Source organism: Calidris pugnax, unplaced genomic scaffold (genome assembly GCF_001431845.1).
Source record: "Calidris pugnax isolate Ruff unplaced genomic scaffold, ASM143184v1 scaffold44, whole genome shotgun sequence".
In the NCBI taxonomy this organism is placed as follows: Eukaryota; Metazoa; Chordata; class Aves; order Charadriiformes; family Scolopacidae; genus Calidris; species Calidris pugnax.
Window position 1 is genome coordinate 31,220,438 of NW_015094506.1, and position 19,516 is coordinate 31,239,953.

Genomic DNA, 19,516 nt, shown 5'->3' on the forward strand with positions numbered 1-19,516 from the left:
AAAAAAAAAAAAAAAGAAAAGAAAGAAGAGGGGAAGCGTGCTTGTTGTCCAGAAACATTTATATCTGACTTGAGGATCCTACAAAAATTTTAACCACTGGTGGAAGGTGCCCCATTCAGGTTAACTGCCTCTGCACACCCCGTTCTTGCGACTCGTGGCAGAATAGTTTGTCTGTGCCTTAAATTTCACTGTTGCCTCTCGTTTCTTCCTTACTAGACTGAAGTGATTTAAATCTGTTTGAAATCTGTATACAATTGGATATTGCTTGAAATGAGCTACAGTGTGAGCAGACATGAGAGAGTGACAGTTGAACACATATAGTAATCAGCAAGGGCAGGATTTAATTGCAACTAATTTGTACTGGTTGAACACCTCTCCGTATAACAAATATTTTATACTCAATTATATTTATAATGTTTTGGACAATCAACATATGGTAAAACTTAACAGTATAACCATTTAATCTAACACAGATTTGACCTGTCCCTCCTTTCTTTGCTTGTCAGAAGCTTTTATTCCTTTCTGTATGGAAAACTGTTTAAGAAATGCAAGCCTGGATATAAGAATAGATCTCTTCCTATCTTTGGCCTTACTAACTATTTGATTTTGAGGATGCATTAAAGACCACTGTGTGAAATGTTCAATTCCCTCTATTCCCAAAACTTTATTTTTAGCTGAGAAATTCAGGAAAGTTGCTGAAGCTGTATTACAGTGTGGGTGAATACATATGGCTTGTGACAGGTTAGATACAACACAATAATTTATGACTGTGTGAATGTACAGTACTGAATCCCCTTCTTTGTTCTTAAGTATAAATGCTATTCTCCTTATCATTCTTTTTCAATTTTTATAAAACTATGTTGTTAAAACCTTAGCTGTAATTATTTTCTTGTAACACCTGTGAAAAAAACCAAAACAAAACTAGAATTCTGCTATGCCAGAAATAATATGGGTTAATAGTTTTGCAAAACATAAAAAATATGTTCTAGAACAGACATTACTTCTTAATAAGGAGTCGTAACAGAGACCTTTGATTCTCAAAAATGCAGAAATGTTAAGAAAACTGTCTGAAAAAACTTGCATTCTGGAAAACAAAAACTGAGGTTGCACTTGGCAAAAAATTCAGAAATTGCTTCTTTCAACAACTATATTGATTTTAGAGGTGAAAATTCCTGCAGCCATTGCTCCTAGGTTTTTTTTTTTGAACTTTAGCTTTGTTGCAAAATGTCTACTTTGGAATACTATTAATTCACAATGTAAATAAATTTAAATGGTACTCATGATATATCTTGTCTTGCAAGATGATGTAAAAGTCTGAGTGCATTCCATGTGTCCAGATTTCAAGGAATGGTGCTTATTAGGTCAGAAGTGCTCACTTTGTAGTTATGGAGTCTGCCAATGCTTGTTATAATAACAGGAATATCTATACTATTTTAATTGTGTCAGACTAGTCAAGGAAACACTTGCCTTGAAGATTACAGAAGTCAGCTTAAGTAAAATTAATTTATTTTCCTAAGTAGCATAATCATCTCTAGTCACTAGAATATGTTCTCTCAATGATATTGTGCTGGCCTGATTGTTACACTCTGATTACTATACGAGGCTTTTTTAATGCCTTCTAGTCAGGAAGAAATTTAATCTCTCTTCAACATTGCTTCCATTGTTTTTATTTTGGTGCTATTCAATTGTGATTCTCTTTGCATTTGTATGAAGTTTTTTTAAATTGTCTTTAATTTACAATCAATGTAGTCTTTCTGTGATTCACCTTTCTCTGTCTTTTTAGCACTGAAGAAATAATTCAGCTATCCTTGTAAAGGCACAAGGTATAGCTAGAATCTTCCCAGATTTTGGTGCAGAAAAGTATAGAGAAAAATATCAGGGATTGTAAAATTACTTTTAAAGAAATGCCTAGGCCTTTTCATTTCACAGTACCCTTAAAATAAAAAAAAAGAAAAAAAGAAATTTTTTTTATAAAATCCTTAGTGCTTGAAGTTGAGCCTTTTTTCTCTGTTCACTTGTCTCTGTGCAAATCCCACATGGCCCGTAGCCACTCGTGGTACCCCAAAGCCTTTGCACTGTTCCTTGTCATCTGGTTGCCAGAGTCCAAGCCAGCTTTGGTGAATAGTCTGCCTGCTCCTTTACCCATAACAGAGTTTGTCAAGTGCCAGTACTGGGAGCTGGAGCACTCCTGGAGCTAGTGACTAACCTGAGCTCTGGAAATTACTTTCTCTGCAGACTTTTTCAAATTACATAACTCTGAATTCTCAGTCTTAAGTGCCTAAACATGAAGATGAAAAATACCATCAACCCTATTAGAATTTACAGAAACGATAATACAGTACTATTTTTGTGGATTTGATTGACAGGAACTCTGGAAACAGATGCTTTACAGTCAAATCTGGTTTTTTCCCCCTGCCTCTTTATTTAAAAAAAAAAAAAAAAGGGAAAAAGGCTTGCGGCTATTGTCAGAATTTTGTCTTCAGAAGTAAAACTCACCCCAGATGCATAAGGTGTCCATATAAAACTGGTAGTTAAAACTTGTCAGCAGACACGCCATGAGATGTTGGTGGAGGTTCCTGCTGCAACAGTTTACGATGAAAGGAATCTTCTTTCTCCCCCCTGGAAGAAGTGTTTATTGCTGTTGTTTTTCCAACAAGGATTTGTTTTTCCAACCTATTGAGCTATGAAATGAGGATGCTTTGAAACTCTCCCAAGCCACCCCAAAATCACATCCTGGTTACTTCAGCTGAGAGTGGCTCTAAAGCAACGTATGGCTCAACTGTTTTGAGCACATAGGCATGATCTGCACTGGTAAATTGAACATACATTTCCTGGATGCTATACTGGGCAGCTGACACAGGGTAGGACTCACCTGAGCTAATAAGCATTTTAATCCCCAAAACCAGGATGACTGCATCCGGTTCCCTAGTGAGACTGGTCCTTGGAAAAGTCTGACTGCAGAGCTGTGCTTGGGCATTGCTTGGGAGAGTGCAGGTCAGCACAGGTCGGAAAGCATGGCAAGAGCTATGTTTACGGCTTGCTGGGGTGGAAAATCACATTCTCAGGCACTCTCCAGTTTATCGGTGTAGGTGAAGCCTGAGAGAATTGGTAAAAGTGATACTGTCATCCTACTTTTTTCAGTAATACACTCCCTATATGCTTTTATAACGATAAACGTGAAAGTAGCTTGTAGCATTCATGACTGAATGATATTAATGAACTAGGGATTGCTGGAGAACAGGGTGAGAACCTCTGACATTCATTTAAAATCACAAAATTGTTGCACCTGCTGGCCACAGCTCTGCCTTCTCGTAGCAACATAAGCCTTATGCCATAAGCTGTGCACCAGAAAGTATTTCAAAGCCATCCCAAAGTCTTGCCATAAAATGGTTTCTCTCCCATTTTTATTCTTCAGTCCACTGTCCTATGGCATAAGAAGAGCCCTGGGAATTACAGTAGACTCATAGATATAATCCAGAAGGCTTTCAGTGGAAAGGCCTTGCTTTACTGTAATACTATGATGTCTGTCTATTTTTTTTCCCCGAGTCTCAGAGCTGGAATTATCTACATTTTGTCCTGCAAAATAAATATCCACCTCTAATAGATGGAATAATTTTTTTTTAAATATCAGCTAAAGTAATATTTGCTATACATCATAACACTATGATAGCATCAAAAGATCTAGCCAGGAACAGATCCATGTTTTGTGTGATACTGTCAAGTCATTGTATAAAGAAGTGATAATCTATGAAGAAAACAGACATTTCACAAGTAAAATGCATTTCCTCCTGCCTAGTCAATTAAAATAAAAGTCAATATTAGAAGCAGCAAAGTAGTATCGGATCATCACACCCAAGGTTAAAAAAAAGAAAAAAAAAGGCTTTGTATCTGATTACTGGGTTTTTTGTGGCCCCATGTCTTTCTGCTGATGTTTGTAAAATGAGTACTGTGTGTTGAAAGCAGCACCTAAAATGGTTATGAACTTAGAAGTAGAACTTAGTTTATTTTTCTTGTATTCTGTGGCACTGTGAGTAGTTTGGTATACTAAAACTATTGCCAGTATCATACCTAGCTGAAGTAGGCTTGTATGATGTGAAAGAGCCTGCTGTATAGCATATACAGTTACTAAATTTTGAAAGCCTTTTATCTGTCCTTGAAAAGCCTTGCTTTCCTTTTCAGTCTCTGAACCTATGGTTACATGGGAGCAATGAGGACCAGACACAAGGAACCGTTGTTAACAAAATATTTCCTAAAGTACTGGAGTAAAACCAGAGGAGAAAATGTAGTATTTTTTGAAAAAGTTGGCAATCCATATGCAAGATTAATTATCGGTAGATTGCAAAAAGTGAAAGATTGCAGCAAGTTTGAAAATTCTGCTGGTCATTGGTCAGAGAAAAATCTGTCATGTTGTAAAACTCCCTGGGAGTGATACAACAGGAAAGTGATACAACAGTTAAAGTTTGGAAGGATGAGTGTAAGTATCCAGGTTATTTCAGTCATTTTTGTTTCTTATGTTTTGGGAAAGAAAATGTAACCTAATTAAGGTATGTGTGTGAAAAGGCTGCAGAAGTGTAGTGTTTCTTTAATCCGTATACAGTTCTGTTTCACACCTTGATTGTACCTGTACGGTTTTACTTAAATAATTCAAAATGTCAGCTTGGTTATCAGTCTTCCATTTTTCAAAATTAACTATAAAAATGCTGTAGAAAAACTGCATGAGAAATTTCCTGCATGGATAGATACTGGGTTTGATGTAAGAACTATTTCTAGATTAAGTGGGAGATTGGGCTTTATTACTTTTTGCAGTGCTATGAGGGCTGGTGGAGCTGGCCCATCCTCTGCCAGGGTCTGCTCTCCTGGGTGAGTAGAGGAGCAGGGGAGAAGGAAGCATCTAAATAATATGTTTTTACACAGGCTTTATATAAGTGTGCAGGTGTGGAAATACATATTTATTTTGAATGAATAAGCACAAAGTGTGCTATGAGGGAAATAAGGCCCTCATGCTCTTTTTTCATAGATGCCTTAGAGACAACGAGGATGAAGGTATTTGAAGGAAGGGCAGGCAATGGTGATGGGTTGTTGCCTCACGTAGAGCAAATCCTGGAAGAAATCCAGAATTTTTGAGAGAAGTCACAAAGAGGAAGGTAGAGAAATTGTTGCAGATTGATGAGGTTTCAAATGTTACAAGAAGAAAAAAGGAAGTATTATAGAAAGGAGGATCTGAAAGGAGGGCCTGAAATCTGAACTATGTGCAATGTGGAAAGAGGAGTGTCTTTAGATGAGAAGAGTAGTAACTGAGTTTTCAGTTTTTATTTGTGTTAAGTAAAAGTACTTAAAAGGATAAAAGGAGTGAAATTTATATCTAAACTTCGTTTCCATCATATTTAGATCATGTGCCTAGGGTGCCAGTGTTTTTTTTGTTTGTTTTTTTAATGTTCTTGCTAGTGGTAGTGATTATGCAATATATACTACATGGCTCAGAGGAAATTTTAACAATCTGATGCCAGAAGAGACTTTAACTGATGTGAAGTATTACATATGTTTGGCACCAACATAACTGGGTGTGTCTGCTTCTACAAATGCATCTGAAGATGATAATGCCCCTGAGCATATTTATTATTATGATTCCTTGATTAGCTTGCTGTTTAGGAAGATTACTGTAGATGCCAAGGCAATGTAATAAGGATCATTTTTTTCCTGAGCCAGCTTGATGAAGTGTGATTGGAACATCTACCTTTTAATTCAAATGCCTAACCTGTTGTGTTGCTCGTGTATACTACTTGGGAATTCCTTGTACAGTTGCTATCATTTCTGCAGCACCTAAATGCCCTGGGAATTGCAAAATGTCTCTCTATTCCTGTTCTGCAAAACAGTTTTACTAGCTTCAGGTCTTTTCTTTTTCATCCCTGCAAGTTTCTAATCATAAAGAGTATACTCCCTACCAGATCTCCTCACAAGGGCTGAAACTGGGATGAGGAGCCTGAGGACATTTGCCTGTCTGTCTTCACTTGCATTTTAGCTTAAAATTAAAGCTCTTTGTCATTTCACTCTTTTTATAATCTTCACTCTTAAAACTCCCTGAAGTGGAGAATTCTTTCTCAGTAGCTCTGTCTACACGGACTGCTAAGGCTGCCCTTCAAAACATACAACTCATTTACCAGCTATAGCAAGAACCTGAAGATTTGGATTCTTCAGAGAGAGAGGTCTGCATGTCGGATCATGCCTCCTAGATCATCACGAAATGCACCAAAAGAGTTAAAAGGTAGATAGCAGCCTGAGAGGAAAGCTGCAATTATAGTCATTCAGGCAGACCAGAGTAAACTGCGAGTACAGATAGCTCTTTCAGAGAGATGCAGAGCTAACCAGTGCTACTTTTGTTAGGTTTTTCACAGAATATAAGCATTACCTTCCAGAAAAAAAAAGTTTTTAATTTTATGTGTGAATGTGTGTGTTACTTTGCACATATATACATATACATTAATTTATCATCATGGTACAGAAGTTCCTCAGGAGCTTCACAATCCATACTTAATAGCAGATTTTAATGCTTTGGAATTATTCCAGGAAGTTTAGATTAGACCTTGTGTTATCAGCACACTCATAACTATTGTCAAATGCCACCATTGATACTTCTAGTGTCTAGAAAATGGGCTGTTTATTTGCATAATTTACTTCTTGATCTCATATCAGTGTTTTTACTCTTTTCTTAAAACTCCAGAGAGGACTTCACTTTTCTCTTCAAAAGAAGGTTTATCAAAAGCTTGAAAAAATATAAATAAAGGGACTATATTCTATTGCCTATTTACATTCATGTTTACTGTTTCTTCCCTTAATTTTTCTTGTATTCAATATATATCTGGAGCTCTTTATGCCAACTGAAGTTTTGAAAAGCATTCCAAAAATATCCATGAGAAAAAAAATGGACTCAAACAGGATTTCAGTTGAGCTGATTCAGCTTTAGCAATACATGTTTTAAGTGGCTTAGACTATGTAGTGACTTCTGATCAAATTATTTCATTAAAACCGTGATTGAAATCAGGTTATCAAAGTTACTTTGTAAGTTTTGTTTTTGTAGCTTTAGATTTAAAGTCACAATAAATTATGAGTCAATTTGCTTCTGATTTACTTTTTGTGTGTGTGTGTAGAGATGTGTGCCTTAAGTTGATGAAGTTGTGCTTCAGACCCTCATTCTTGCTTTGTTTTTCTCTCCTCTTCCCAGCTCTCCATTTCAGCCAGGCTTCTACTGGTCATAATAAGAATTGCAGAAATTTTATTTTCTGCTACTGTTGTGCCCATACTTGGTGGTGAGGATACAAGAATCCTACCCAGATGGCTCTGACTGCAATTAGGGCAAAGAGCACTTAATTCTAAGCCATCTCATGTTCTGTATAAACTATTTCTCTGTTTGGTCCAAAATTTCAAGGACAGTCTCATAAACACCAACATGGTCATGTAAGGTCGGAAAATTCCAAAGAGCAAGTCACAGCTCTTCTGATCCTCCGCTGTTAACTCACCATAGAAACAAACCCTGCTGGAGCTTCGTGATACTCAGTTTATGAGAACATGGTGTTATTTGAAATGCAGCAAGGTGTTAGACATCACAGTAATCTGAACTTGGCATGCTTTCACAGGAACCATACAATCAAATAAAATAGGGCTGGAAGACGCTCATAAAGATCTTCCGTGTCCCAGAGCAGAATTACTGCTCTTAACTGTTCCTGAAGATGCTTCTTACACAGGTCCAGGGACAAGGATTTTGCAGTCTCTACACATCGTACTCCTCCACTATCCCCACCATTGGAAAGTTTCTTCTTAAATTTAATTAAATCTCCCTGGAATCAGTTTAAGGCCATTGTTGCTTCTCTTATCCATGGAGCACAATTAATTCCTTCCATGCAGAAACTTGCTGAAGACTGCTGTTGCTTTAGGGTTGGTTTTAGGGTTGTTTTTTTTTTTCTGTTTTTATGATCAGACTCTTGCTATCCCATAGGTTGGATTTTCTCATTGTGATCACTCTTAGTGCTCTTCTCTGGTCACTGGTCAGATGGTTCACCTCTTTGAAACATTGTGCCCCAATCTGGGCACAGTTCTCTAGCTGTGTCTTTAGGAAGTAGAATAAAGTGGAAAAAATGCCAGTTCTGAAAATTACACTTCTATTTATATGACCCAGTTTTCTTTTATCATAATAGCATGACTGCATTGACTTGGGTCTTTAATATATGTTTTTCATCATAGGTGTATATTTCAAATTTGAGATTTCTTTAAATTATTCCCTTGTAAAAAACAGAACTTCAATAATTAGATCTATTAAAAATATTTAAAAAGAAACTTTAAATTTATAACATCTGATGGGAAACGGAGACATGAACCTTTTTCTTCTCCACTGATTATCAATTGGATGTTCAAAAATAGCTGTTGTGCCTTCCTCCCATACAGCAAAAGCCTGATATGACCATCTTGGTAATACTTCCTTTTGTAGTTGCAATCTCACTCATGTCTCTGGGTAAGGATTTATAAGAGCAGTGGTAAATAAAATCAGTTAGTGTTCAAATAATCAAAGCCTTTTCAATCAGTTACTCTTCAATAAATATGTAATTCCTCACATTTTGATTGGCTGAGAGAGTTTGATTTATATAATTACTGTAACTTTATTTGTAATTACTTTGCTACCATGTAGAACCATAATTTTTGATGGATGGCTTTGGTTTCTAGCTCATATGGTATCATGATGAGGAATCTGTGCTTCTGACGCTTTGAGTCAGCACTCCTTTGCCAGTCGCAGTGCAGAATGTTATTGAATTAAAAATAAGTTGTAAAGATAGAGTAGAGGTATTTATTTCTGCCTTCTAAACGGCTAAGGCTATTCTAGGCTAAATATTCTTTTGGCATTTTCTTCACATGTTATTTTATCTCTCCGTACTACTTAAAGCTAATCAATCCTCAGACCTGCCCTCTCAAGGGTTCTAAGAATCTTGCTGTTGGCCAGAACAAAACATTTGAGTATGTGTTTCCTTTTGTTTTAAATCTGCCTCACCTTTTGTTTTAGTTTATATCTTGATTATGATTTTTGTAATTATTTGCTTAATAATCTCCGTGCTGATTTCATTGTCTTTAATTTCTAAATTTCCCTTTCAGATTCCTATCAGTTAAAACCGCTGCCTTCTAACAGCCTAACATTACAGTGCTTCCCTTGATATTATGTTTCTTTCTCCTCCCACATTTGCTCTGCATTTTGATTTTAGTACAAATGGGACCACTCTTTCTTTCATTTGCATCAGTTCCTTTCCTATTTATATATTATCAAACTGTCTATTATTCCACCTAAGCCAACACTACTTTGTTTCAGACTGCTTTAATTGAAAGTGGGTTTCACAGGCAATAAGTGAATGTCTACAATGGACAGACTTGAAAGAAGGTCTTTTTTTAAACCAAATCAAGGGTACATACACATTTGTGCAATATATACATAATACTATAGAAACATACAATAATCTTAAGGATCTTTTTAATTTCTGGATTCACACGTGGGATGGCTGGAGTGACTGTTCTTTGTCCTTCACATTTAAATAGTTTTTATGTATTTGCTAGATGGTTTTCATGTGAGATAGTTCATACCAGTTTTCATGGGGACAACTTGTACATGCTGCCATTGCCACATTGTGTTCATGGAGAACTAAAAGATCAGCTCTTCCATTTAGCTATTACATGTCCCCATTTTCTAAAAGTAACACCACATGGAAGAATATAGCAATGGCAGGACATTTGTGAGCTTGTGGCGCTGGTATTTGGTGTGTGCCCTGTTTTTCTGTTCATTTAATTCAGCTAGTCACTGCTTAATACAAGTAGTAGGAATGGAGTAGGGTAAATTGCCTGCTCCTGTGTTATCAAAGGAAAGTTAAGTTCAGGCATGTGGGAAGAAAGAAAGGAGATTGTCAGGTTGGAGCACAGCTTTGGTGCTGTGGGCCCCCATCTCTCCTAGCCCATGACATTTGCATTCTTCAGGTGGTCCAAGCTTTGGAGACAGCATTTGGGTTTGCTGTCATGAACCATGTTATGCGTGGTCTGATGTGTCGCCCTAATGACCAGTGCAGATGGATGTCTACCCCTGATAATGCCACCAGGAATTTAAGCAAGCGTTTTGTTTCTAGTTCTCAGTCAGCCAAATAATGGGCAGAAAAATTGAAAGAGTTGTTTTTGAAACAGTGTTTAGTATCCATTAAATTGGGTTATATAGAGAGAAGCTAAATTTGCTGTATAAAATGAAATATGTTATCTGCTACGTTATTAGTGCCCTGTATTTGTTTAGCATCTTTCACATGAGGAAAAAGTAAGACACTAAACAAAAAAAAATTGCCAAAACAATTAGAGTGAAAAAAATCTGGTAATTAACTATTATTTTTCACAAAACTAGTCTAATTATGAATCAGTCATGGTAAAATGAAAGGTCAATAACTACAGATGCATAATTTCTCTCTGATAGATTGCTGTTTGAAAATAGGTTTATGACAATTATGTGATTAATTTCCTTTTATTAAACAGCATTATGAGACTTCATGTTGCATTCATCAGTTTATTACTGTTACTTTTTCTCTTCACTTGCAAATTAATCCTGGATAACATCAGGGCAGAACAGAAGCTCAGGTAGATTGAGGATCTCTTCTTCTAGTATTGTTTGTATTGTGGGGAAGACTACAAATCTAAATCAAAATCAGAGCCTCAGTATGCTGGAACTGACAGTATCATCCTAAGAAAACAAAACATACAAAAAACCCCAAAGCAACCAACCAACAAAAAACAGTGAGGGAAATGAGGGCCAGACCCAGTGAAGTTGTTACATTTCTAAGATGAGGCACATGAGGAATGTAAGTATGTAAGTTAAAATGTGATCCAGAACTGCTTTCCCCGCTTGCCACCTAACCTTCCAAGTGCCCTGTCTTTTTACCTGGAAATTCCTCAGGCACGAAGAGTTGATGTCTGGGACAAACACAGAATTTACCCAGCCTTGGAAAAGCTAAGCTGCCTGAGGATCCAGGAACCAGACATTCCTTTGCACAAATTCCGGTAGCAGCAATACAGTCAATGTTTTCAGGCAAAGTCGATGTTCACTTAATCATGCCCCATAGGGTTGGGCTCAGTGGCCCAGTGGCCACCAACACTTGTGGGCAAACAGCTGAAGGAGCAGCCTGGTGGTAGGAGTACTTGGGATGATAATATAGCGTCCAAGGCTATTGCCTCTTCTTCTTGAATGTAATTAATATCAAACGTTTTGGTCTCTTGCAGTTTGTGTTCCAGTAGGCAAGGCTGCAGGGCACCCTGTAGTTCAGCTGCTGAAACTGCACACATGGAACATTGGGGCTATCTGCAGCTGCTGATCTAGATGCAGAAAACAGACAAATCTTTTTTGTTTAAATATTTGCACACTTTCATGTTGGGTTAATTGAGTGAAATCATTCTTGGTGACCATCTAGATTTCTTAGATAATATATTCCTTGAGGTGGGTGCCAACAGTCTTAGCTATCTGCTGCTTCATTTCTGCTTCTTTAGGAAAACACTATAATAATTGTTCAGTCTATCACTCAAAGATGAAACCATACCGGTTATTTGGCTTGGATTTTAGTTCTGTACAGGATTTCCTTGACCTCATGAGCTCTCCGGTGAGACACATTTGTCCTCAGTGGACAGGACGGGTTTTCTCTTCTTTGTGTAGCTTGCAGAAAGAGAGCGTCATTCACTAAGGAAAATGAGTTTGTCTCGGGGTGCATGGGAGTTTGCTTTTCCTGTCAGGTCTCCTGGAGAGACTGCTGTTGGAAAGGAGTTGGATCATCTTAAATTCAAGATTCTTTGAATAGTGCTAAATGCTTTCCTACTTCATTTGGAAAGATTATAAGCTGCCGTGCTGACTGGCTGTGATATTCATTAGTGAACTTTCTGGGAAAATATAGTCAGGGAGAGACAAAGGTTTAGCAGCATCATTTGAGTGCTCTTGGGGAGTGTTGAATAGCGCTGGCTTTCTGTCACCATCTTTCAAGCATCTCGTACAACCATGGGTAATTCTGGGCTTCTCGCTGGGAGCCAGCTGGAGAATGAGCCCACTGCAGGGTGTAAAGGGGCAAAGATTCTCCTGAAGTGTTTTTTATAATAAATGTAGCTATGTAATCATTTGGTTAACTTGTTATTCAACCAGTGCAGAGCAGTCTTTGGCCTTAAATCCAGCTTAGCATGTTGATACGTTTCGGTTGCATAGTGCTACCAGTGAGATGACTCTCGTTTGACATATTCAGCCATTTGGAAACTTATTTTGTGTTCAGAAACTTATTTTACGTTCAGTAGGAATGTTAGAGTATGCAGTAATTTGAAAAAATAAAATAAGGATTTGGACTTAGCAAAAGGAAAGAATCTGGTTGTCTTCTGGCAAGTTTTTTAGTTCTGGTTATCTGCAAAGTATACACCTCTTGTCAGTATAAATAGGGAGTGCCTGTATAAACATTCTTGTTTCGCCTGTTCCACATAATAGTTTCTTGTATCATATTTCTTTTGACCTCGCTATCTGAAACCAATTACAGGAGATCCATTTGGGCTGCATCTATTTTCATAAGAAGCCCAGGCAGCAGTGTTTTTCTCAGAGATGAATATCAACATCAAATATGCTTCTGAGTGCTTTGTTATTTATGTTTCAGAGAGATTTTGTAGCCTTCAGCTCTCAAGAATGTGTCACGCTGTGCTGTTTATACATTGACGATATTAATGGGCGTAGATGTCATTTTTCATTTTAACGTCTCGAATGCAACAGGCTGATAGGTTAAACATTCCTGTTTTTAAAGGAAAGATATGAGTGACATCTGTTTCCTAAAAATATACTTGTATTTACTTTTTAAAAACCAGAGTAATAAGTTTACCATCTTTTAGTGGCATCTTTCACTTTATTAAAATGATAGAACTTTAGAAATTTTTTTAAGACATGCTTAAATTAAATACAAGGGTTTGGAATACAAAATAAAAGCAAGTTGTATCTCATAGTATTATCACCAACAAATTGCAAAATCTACTGCAATTTATCAACTTTAATAGGGTGAGTTATATGCAATTAATTTCATTTTTGTTCTGCTTATGTTTTAGCTATGCCAAAGCTGCACAGTAAATATTAAGAAGTAGTGTTCCCAATAAATATTTTACTAGAAGACATAGTGAGTTCTGGAAACCATATGCCCAAATTTCCTGCTTATACAGCCATTACTTAAAGCATTATAATGATTTTCATTTGCATTATTAAAATAAGTTTTAATCCTCAGTTCTTTTTATTGCTTTTGTCTACATTGACTTTTTTGTATAGTTTTACTAATTTAGATAACTTAATTAAGGAAAAGTGCCTACTAAATTTGAAACAAATGTTAGTGGAAACTGGATACAATTTTGACTGCCTTAGAATCTGTTCTTGCTGCTATTAACTTGAGGTAGGACTCAACATAATTTTGATCTGCCAGATTTATAAACGTCTGTTAGTTTGTCTCCATTTAACTGGTTTTAGACCACAAGTTATTATCAAATTAATTCACAGAAATTTTTAAATGATAAGTGGGATGGGTGTTTACTTGAACTGTACATGTTAAACTATGAATTCTGAAAGATGCTTTCAAGTTGTCAATTTGTTTTGCAAAGATTTAATAGCAGCAAATGAATTGGTAGAACTGTATGTTTTATAGTCTCATAATCTTCACTTATGAATAATGTCAGTAATAATCTTTTGAAATTAACAGTGTGTTTCTGGGAGGTTGTTTACTGAGCAGCCAAATCTAAAGTTAAGCAGCACACAGGGAGGAAAAAGTACCATATGAACACTGCTATAAGAACAAAGGCTGACAGTGATTTCTCCTTATGAGTTTTAAATCATCTCTGATCTCTTGAAATTGTTTTCTGTTCCTCTTCTATCTCCTGTGTTTACAATAATCTAAACTGCCACAATAAGATCACTGAAGTATTCAGGTAGTCATCATTTATAAGTCATTCTGTATTAAAAGATGAGCCTTTACTCCTTTAAAGATATCCCAGCCAGCGCATATGAATCAAAATAGTTTAAGTAGTAGAGCCTTTTATGCAAACATATCCTGTTGTGCCGCCTTGCTTTTTCATAAAGTGTGACTCTTTTTGTAGTTAGCGATAGGAAGTCATGCCTTCTTAGGCAGATTCCACAGGAGCATGCTAGCCACAATTTGAAATTATACTGCCTAGCTTAAATCTAAGCTGCAACATACTATAATTCTCTAATTTTCAAGTACTGTAAACGTACAGCTTTACCAGATGCTTTCTGGCTTCTTTTATTGTACTGGCATGAGATGACTTTGCTGCTGAGGAAGATCAGGACACTGAATGAACTTGCAGAGTACTCCAGTTTACATCAGCATTATATCATTAGAATTTCTATTCCAGATCAAGGCCGTGTAATGAATTGTCTGCAACTGCCACAAATAAAAAATAATTATCTTTGTGGTTTTCCCTGTTTTCTGTAACTCCAGATCTCTTCTCTGGTTCTTGCAGCAATATCCCCTCAAGTGGTGAGGTTGGTTTTCCTGTACAGTCTCCCATGAATCCAGGAGTGCAATAGTTCTCTCGCTTCCATTCAAGTTTCCCTTTCAGAGGGCTCTAAGGATTGGGAAGGCTTATAAATTCACCATAGATATTCTGTTCCTGCATTTAATCCATGCTTTGTGCTTAAACCACTGCAAGATGTTGGGACCAAATCCTGGTGCCCCTGAAATCAACAGATATATTTGTCTCTGGTCTCAGACAGAGCAGGATTGTCCTTTAGGATCTGCTCAAGAACTGTGAGTGCAGAAGAGATTACGCTATTCACATAGGAAACAGGGAATCCAGTGGTTCCTTGGTAACAAAATATTTCAAGTGCACTTTGAAATATGCTAACTTTTATTTATTTTTGGCAGAGGGAAGCTAGTTCTGTGCGTCTCGTTGCTTAGGTTCAGAGGAATGTATAGTCTTTGTGAAGCTGACCTGTAATTACTTGAGAATTTGATGAAACAATACGGGGATTGTTGTGGGAATGTCTCCAAATGTTAAAAGTCTGCTCTGCAAACTTTGTACCAGAGCCTTCTATGGGGAGATGAATCAATGTTGTTAGGAGATGGTGCTAGTGCATTCAGTTTGTTTACTTTGGTTTTCTATGTCTGCCTGCCTTCTCAGAAAACTTGCTCGGAGCCAGACTGTAGCAGCCCTCTCTCTGTCTTTTCATAATTGATCAGGGGATGACTGCCTTCCCTGAGGGTTAAGACGTGGCAACTTTTTCTGTTTGCTCAGCATCTCAATGCAGTAGTTCAAACATTGTTCACACCAGCTGGCAGTGTAATGCCATATGCACATCTTGTCAAAGCAACTGTTGTCATGGATACTGGAAACTATCTTAAAAACCAGCTCATTTGAGTCTAATCAAAATTGTACCTTTCTTTATCAGTTGAGAATCTTTATTATTTTAGGGGACATTGATCAAATGGCATTTATTGCAGTATTTTCTATCTACAGTATGTTTTAATAACGTAGATAATCGTGTGATGTATTTTACAGCTGTAACTGCTATTTACCGAGCTGATTTATTTAGGGGGGGTAGGAAAAAAAAGAGTTCTTCAGGTAGTTTCAGTGGAAATGTTTTGAACGGGGGTTTTGGGTTTTTTTAGATTTCTTAATAAATAGCACTTTGTAACACTTGGCATTTTAAAAATAATTTTATAGGGTAAATAATTTAGATTAGCCTTCTTTGGGTAAGTGAATTGTTTGTTTACATTTCATATGTTTAACTGTATTTTGCTGAGTTGGAATGAAAACATAAAATAAATGAAAACATTTTCTATTTTGATTGGGATACTGTCATCCCAGAGCCTGATCTGGTTGGTTGAGTAGTAATTTCTTTGTTCTCTGATTTTCCGAAGAATGCAAATGAAAACCACTCATTTTTATTTGGCATTAAAACTGCACTTTATTTTGTCAAAGGAGAGGTTTCTCCTTGAATTGTAAGTACAAAAAGTGTTTTTAATCTTCAATGAATATCCTTATTAATTCACTTTCAAGATAATCTGATGTTGATTTGTCAAATTTAATTACAGCTTCCGGTAACACTTGAAGTCTACTTGCTTTTGCTTCAAAATTCTAATATGAAAATGCAAATTGAATGATAATTTGCAAGGGAGTGGGCATTTTAGTTGAACACTCAAAGACAAGTTCCTTGTGGAAATGAGGCTATTGATGCAGTTTATGATTTTTCCTCTTCAAGCACTTTAAACAAATTAACTTTATTTCCTGCAGGATTTCATGTACATCCATAAATTCTTGTGAAGTCCTATATATGTACTTTCAGAAGATTTTCTTTATGCTTTAAGTAAAAAACAAACTGAAGTCTGAAATCTAGCAAATACAAATCAAATAGGAGGAGATTGCATTTGTTCGATTGGACTTTTACGTAATATTAGCAATGAGTAACTAATCTCTTTCTAGGAACTGGTAGAAATTATTTACTCTTTTTTTTTTCTTTTTTTTTTTTTTTCTTTTTTTTTTTTTTTCTTTTTTTTTTTTTTTCTTTTTTTTTTTTTTTCTTTTTTTTTTTTTTTCTTTTTTTTTTTTTTTCTTTTTTTTTTTTTTTCTTTTTTTTTTTTTTTCTTTTTTTTTTTTTTTCTTTTTTTTTTTTTTTCTTTTTTTTTTTTTTTCTTTTTTTTTTTTTTTCTTTTTTTTTTTTTTTCTTTTTTTTTTTTTTTCTTTTTTTTTTTTTTTCTTTTTTTTTTTTTTTCTTTTTTTTTTTTTTTCTTTTTTTTTTTTTTTCTTTTTTTTTTTTTTTCTTTTTTTTTTTTTTTCTTTTTTTTTTTTTTTCTTTTTTTTTTTTTTTCTTTTTTTTTTTTTTTCTTTTTTTTTTTTTTTCTTTTTTTTTTTTTTTCTTTTTTTTTTTTTTTCTTTTTTTTTTTTTTTCTTTTTTTTTTTTTTTCTTTTTTTTTTTTTTTCTTTTTTTTTTTTTTTCTTTTTTTTTTTTTTTCTTTTTTTTTTTTTTTCTTTTTTTTTTTTTTTCTTTTTTTTTTTTTTTCTTTTTTTTTTTTTTTCTTTTTTTTTTTTTTTCTTTTTTTTTTTTTTTCTTTTTTTTTTTTTTTCTTTTTTTTTTTTTACTTTACTTTTAGGCACTTCAGGCAGCAAGGCAGCTGCTTTTACAGCAACAGACAAGTGGACTGAAATCTCCTAAGGGCAGTGATAAACAGAGACCACTGCAGGTTAGTAAAGTATCCTTGCTTTTTGGGGCCTTGCTCTCAGGGACGCGTGCTGGGCTTGCTCACACGCGAGGGGGGTGTGTGGATGCCTGTGCTCTAACCTTCTCTATGCGCATATTCACATACAAGAGGGTACGGGCTTGCACGCTGGTGACTTCTCATTCACTGTAAGTGACAAAAGCCTTTTGTGGCTATAGATGCTTAATAGGTCTAAGACTAATTCTGAGTTCAGTAGATATTGTATACATTCATTCTTTACAGACATGTTGCAGAATTGGTATTTGATTTGTATACATACATGGGTTAAATTGTCAAAATGGCTGTGTTATGACTAAGAGTAAAACAGTATCCTGAAAAAAAAATTAGTTCAATAACTCCTGGGTACTAGGTCTAAAAGGCAAACAGAGAAGTGTTCAGAAACTACCAACACAACTGCATGAAATTATGAAAGAGCTGCTTCTGCCATTTCAGAAAAACATGTCATTGAGTTTAACACTGGGATGCTGTTGGGCTTCAGGTTGGATTTGGGTGAATAGGAGTTCTGTTATTGAATAATTATTTTAAATGCTCTGTTGGTTAAACTATATATAGCATTTTATTCTTGCAAAAATTATCTTCTTTTTTTGAGGTTTTAGTTCATTTATTGCTAATTCTGAGTTCCATCTGAAATTGCGTTCTGCTGACAAGACTGATTCTCTTATTGTATACAGACCAAATATGGGTGTTTGACTGCTGAATTATGTCTGTTGCAAACAAAAGATGTGCATAAGCAATGATTTTATTTTGTTCAGGAAATAAAAAAGTGTAACTCCTACCATTCTTTTCCTCACATCTATTTTTTGGGTGAGCTTTAGCCTCTTGGGACTTCCTGTTTCCTGATGAAATAGGATGTTTTTATCTCATTTTTAGTTTTTGTCATGCATAATGGAGGACCCCAGGCACCAGAATTTATCTTTTTCTCCACCAGTGAAGTGTTGTGAAATTTAATCACTTGTGCAATTTTTGTATGTAATTCACATTTTCTTCTTTTCTTTCTGAAACTTCGTGGAGCAATGTTGGACATAGCAAACAGTTCCACATTCCACATCAGCTCTCTTCAAATATACTTTTAAAGTTATGTTTATTTGCTCAGAACGAAACAAGAACTTAGGGAAATGACTAAAGAAAATGGAAAAAAAAAAACATGTCAAATTGGTATCCTGCCATGTTCTAGATGTAGTCCAGTCCAGAGGCATAGGAGTCCTGGGACCATCTCAACTTTCCACTCTTTGCCCTTGACTTTGCTTTGTATTAAATATCTTCTAGGCTGAAGGCAAACAAGAAGAGTAGTCGTAAAGGCAGCAGCTTATGAACTACTTAGTTTTTTAGCTTTTAGAAGTGGAATTGGTGATCTTGAAGGACTGAATCATGGACATGACTGATTTAATGAATACTGTGAAAAGTAGTTTATTCTGCCAGCTCCGCAGTCTGAAATATAACATAACATGGGCTGTACTAGGAGTATACAAGGTCCAGATGCTAAGGGAAGTGTATGAAACAAGCAAAAACAGTGATAGTTTTCCAGTATGTGTTTCCCAGTGAAGTTAGCTTACTTTAATCCTCCAACTTGTAAACTAGAGCAGTTCAGGAGCTAGTGACTTCTCTGTTCACATTCTCCACCCTTTGGTAAACCTTTTTTTCATGGCTGAAGAGATGCAGGGGTGCTGTGTTTGTGGTAGGCATAGATGAAAGGAGAGAAAATCACATATGGAGACAGGCAGTCATACATATAACCCAGAGGATGATGAGGTGAGGAGAGGGAGTCTTGTGCTTTCCTACTCCCAAAGCATTAACCTTGGCCTGATGCCTTTCAAATGCCATGGGATGGTGGATTGTAGAGACGTCCTGTATTACGTGTTTGCCAAGAAGGGTCAGTGCCTCATGAGTCACACTTGCGAGGCAGGAAGAAGAAAATGAAGCAAATACTTTTCTTTTCAGAATTGTTACATGCTCCCTAAAGCCAAGATTATTGCTCATGTTTTCAACTTTTCCTTCCATGATCAGTATGTGCACAGTGCCTCTTCTAAGCCGTGGACACTTCATTTTATTCATTTTTAACTGAGAAAAAAAAAGGTATTTGCTCCCAGACTTTGGTTTTTGTATCAAATACCATGTAAATTCAGGTATGAGCACAAACTCCATTTTAATTTTCTTCTTTTGTGAGAAGGATGCATAAAGGTTTTAAAAGTGAGTCCTTGGAGCTTTTCTATTTCTGTCTTTTACTGTTA

The 19,516-nt window shown here is 35.8% G+C and overlaps 1 protein-coding gene across 9 annotated transcripts in view; it reads left to right on the plus strand.

Moving 5' to 3' along the window:
* Positions 1-19,516, plus strand: part of FOXP2 (forkhead box P2) — a 368,419-nt gene that overhangs the window by 221,736 nt on the left and 127,167 nt on the right. For 8 of the 9 annotated variants that reach the window (XM_014963970.1, XM_014963961.1, XM_014963967.1 and 5 more), the window contains one exon: positions 17,163-17,252. In XM_014963970.1, the coding sequence (XP_014819456.1) occupies positions 17,163-17,252 (90 nt within the window). Of the gene's footprint in view, positions 1-17,160; positions 17,253-19,516 lie in introns of those variants that run through there. The other variant, XM_014963969.1, reaches the window with a different exon arrangement.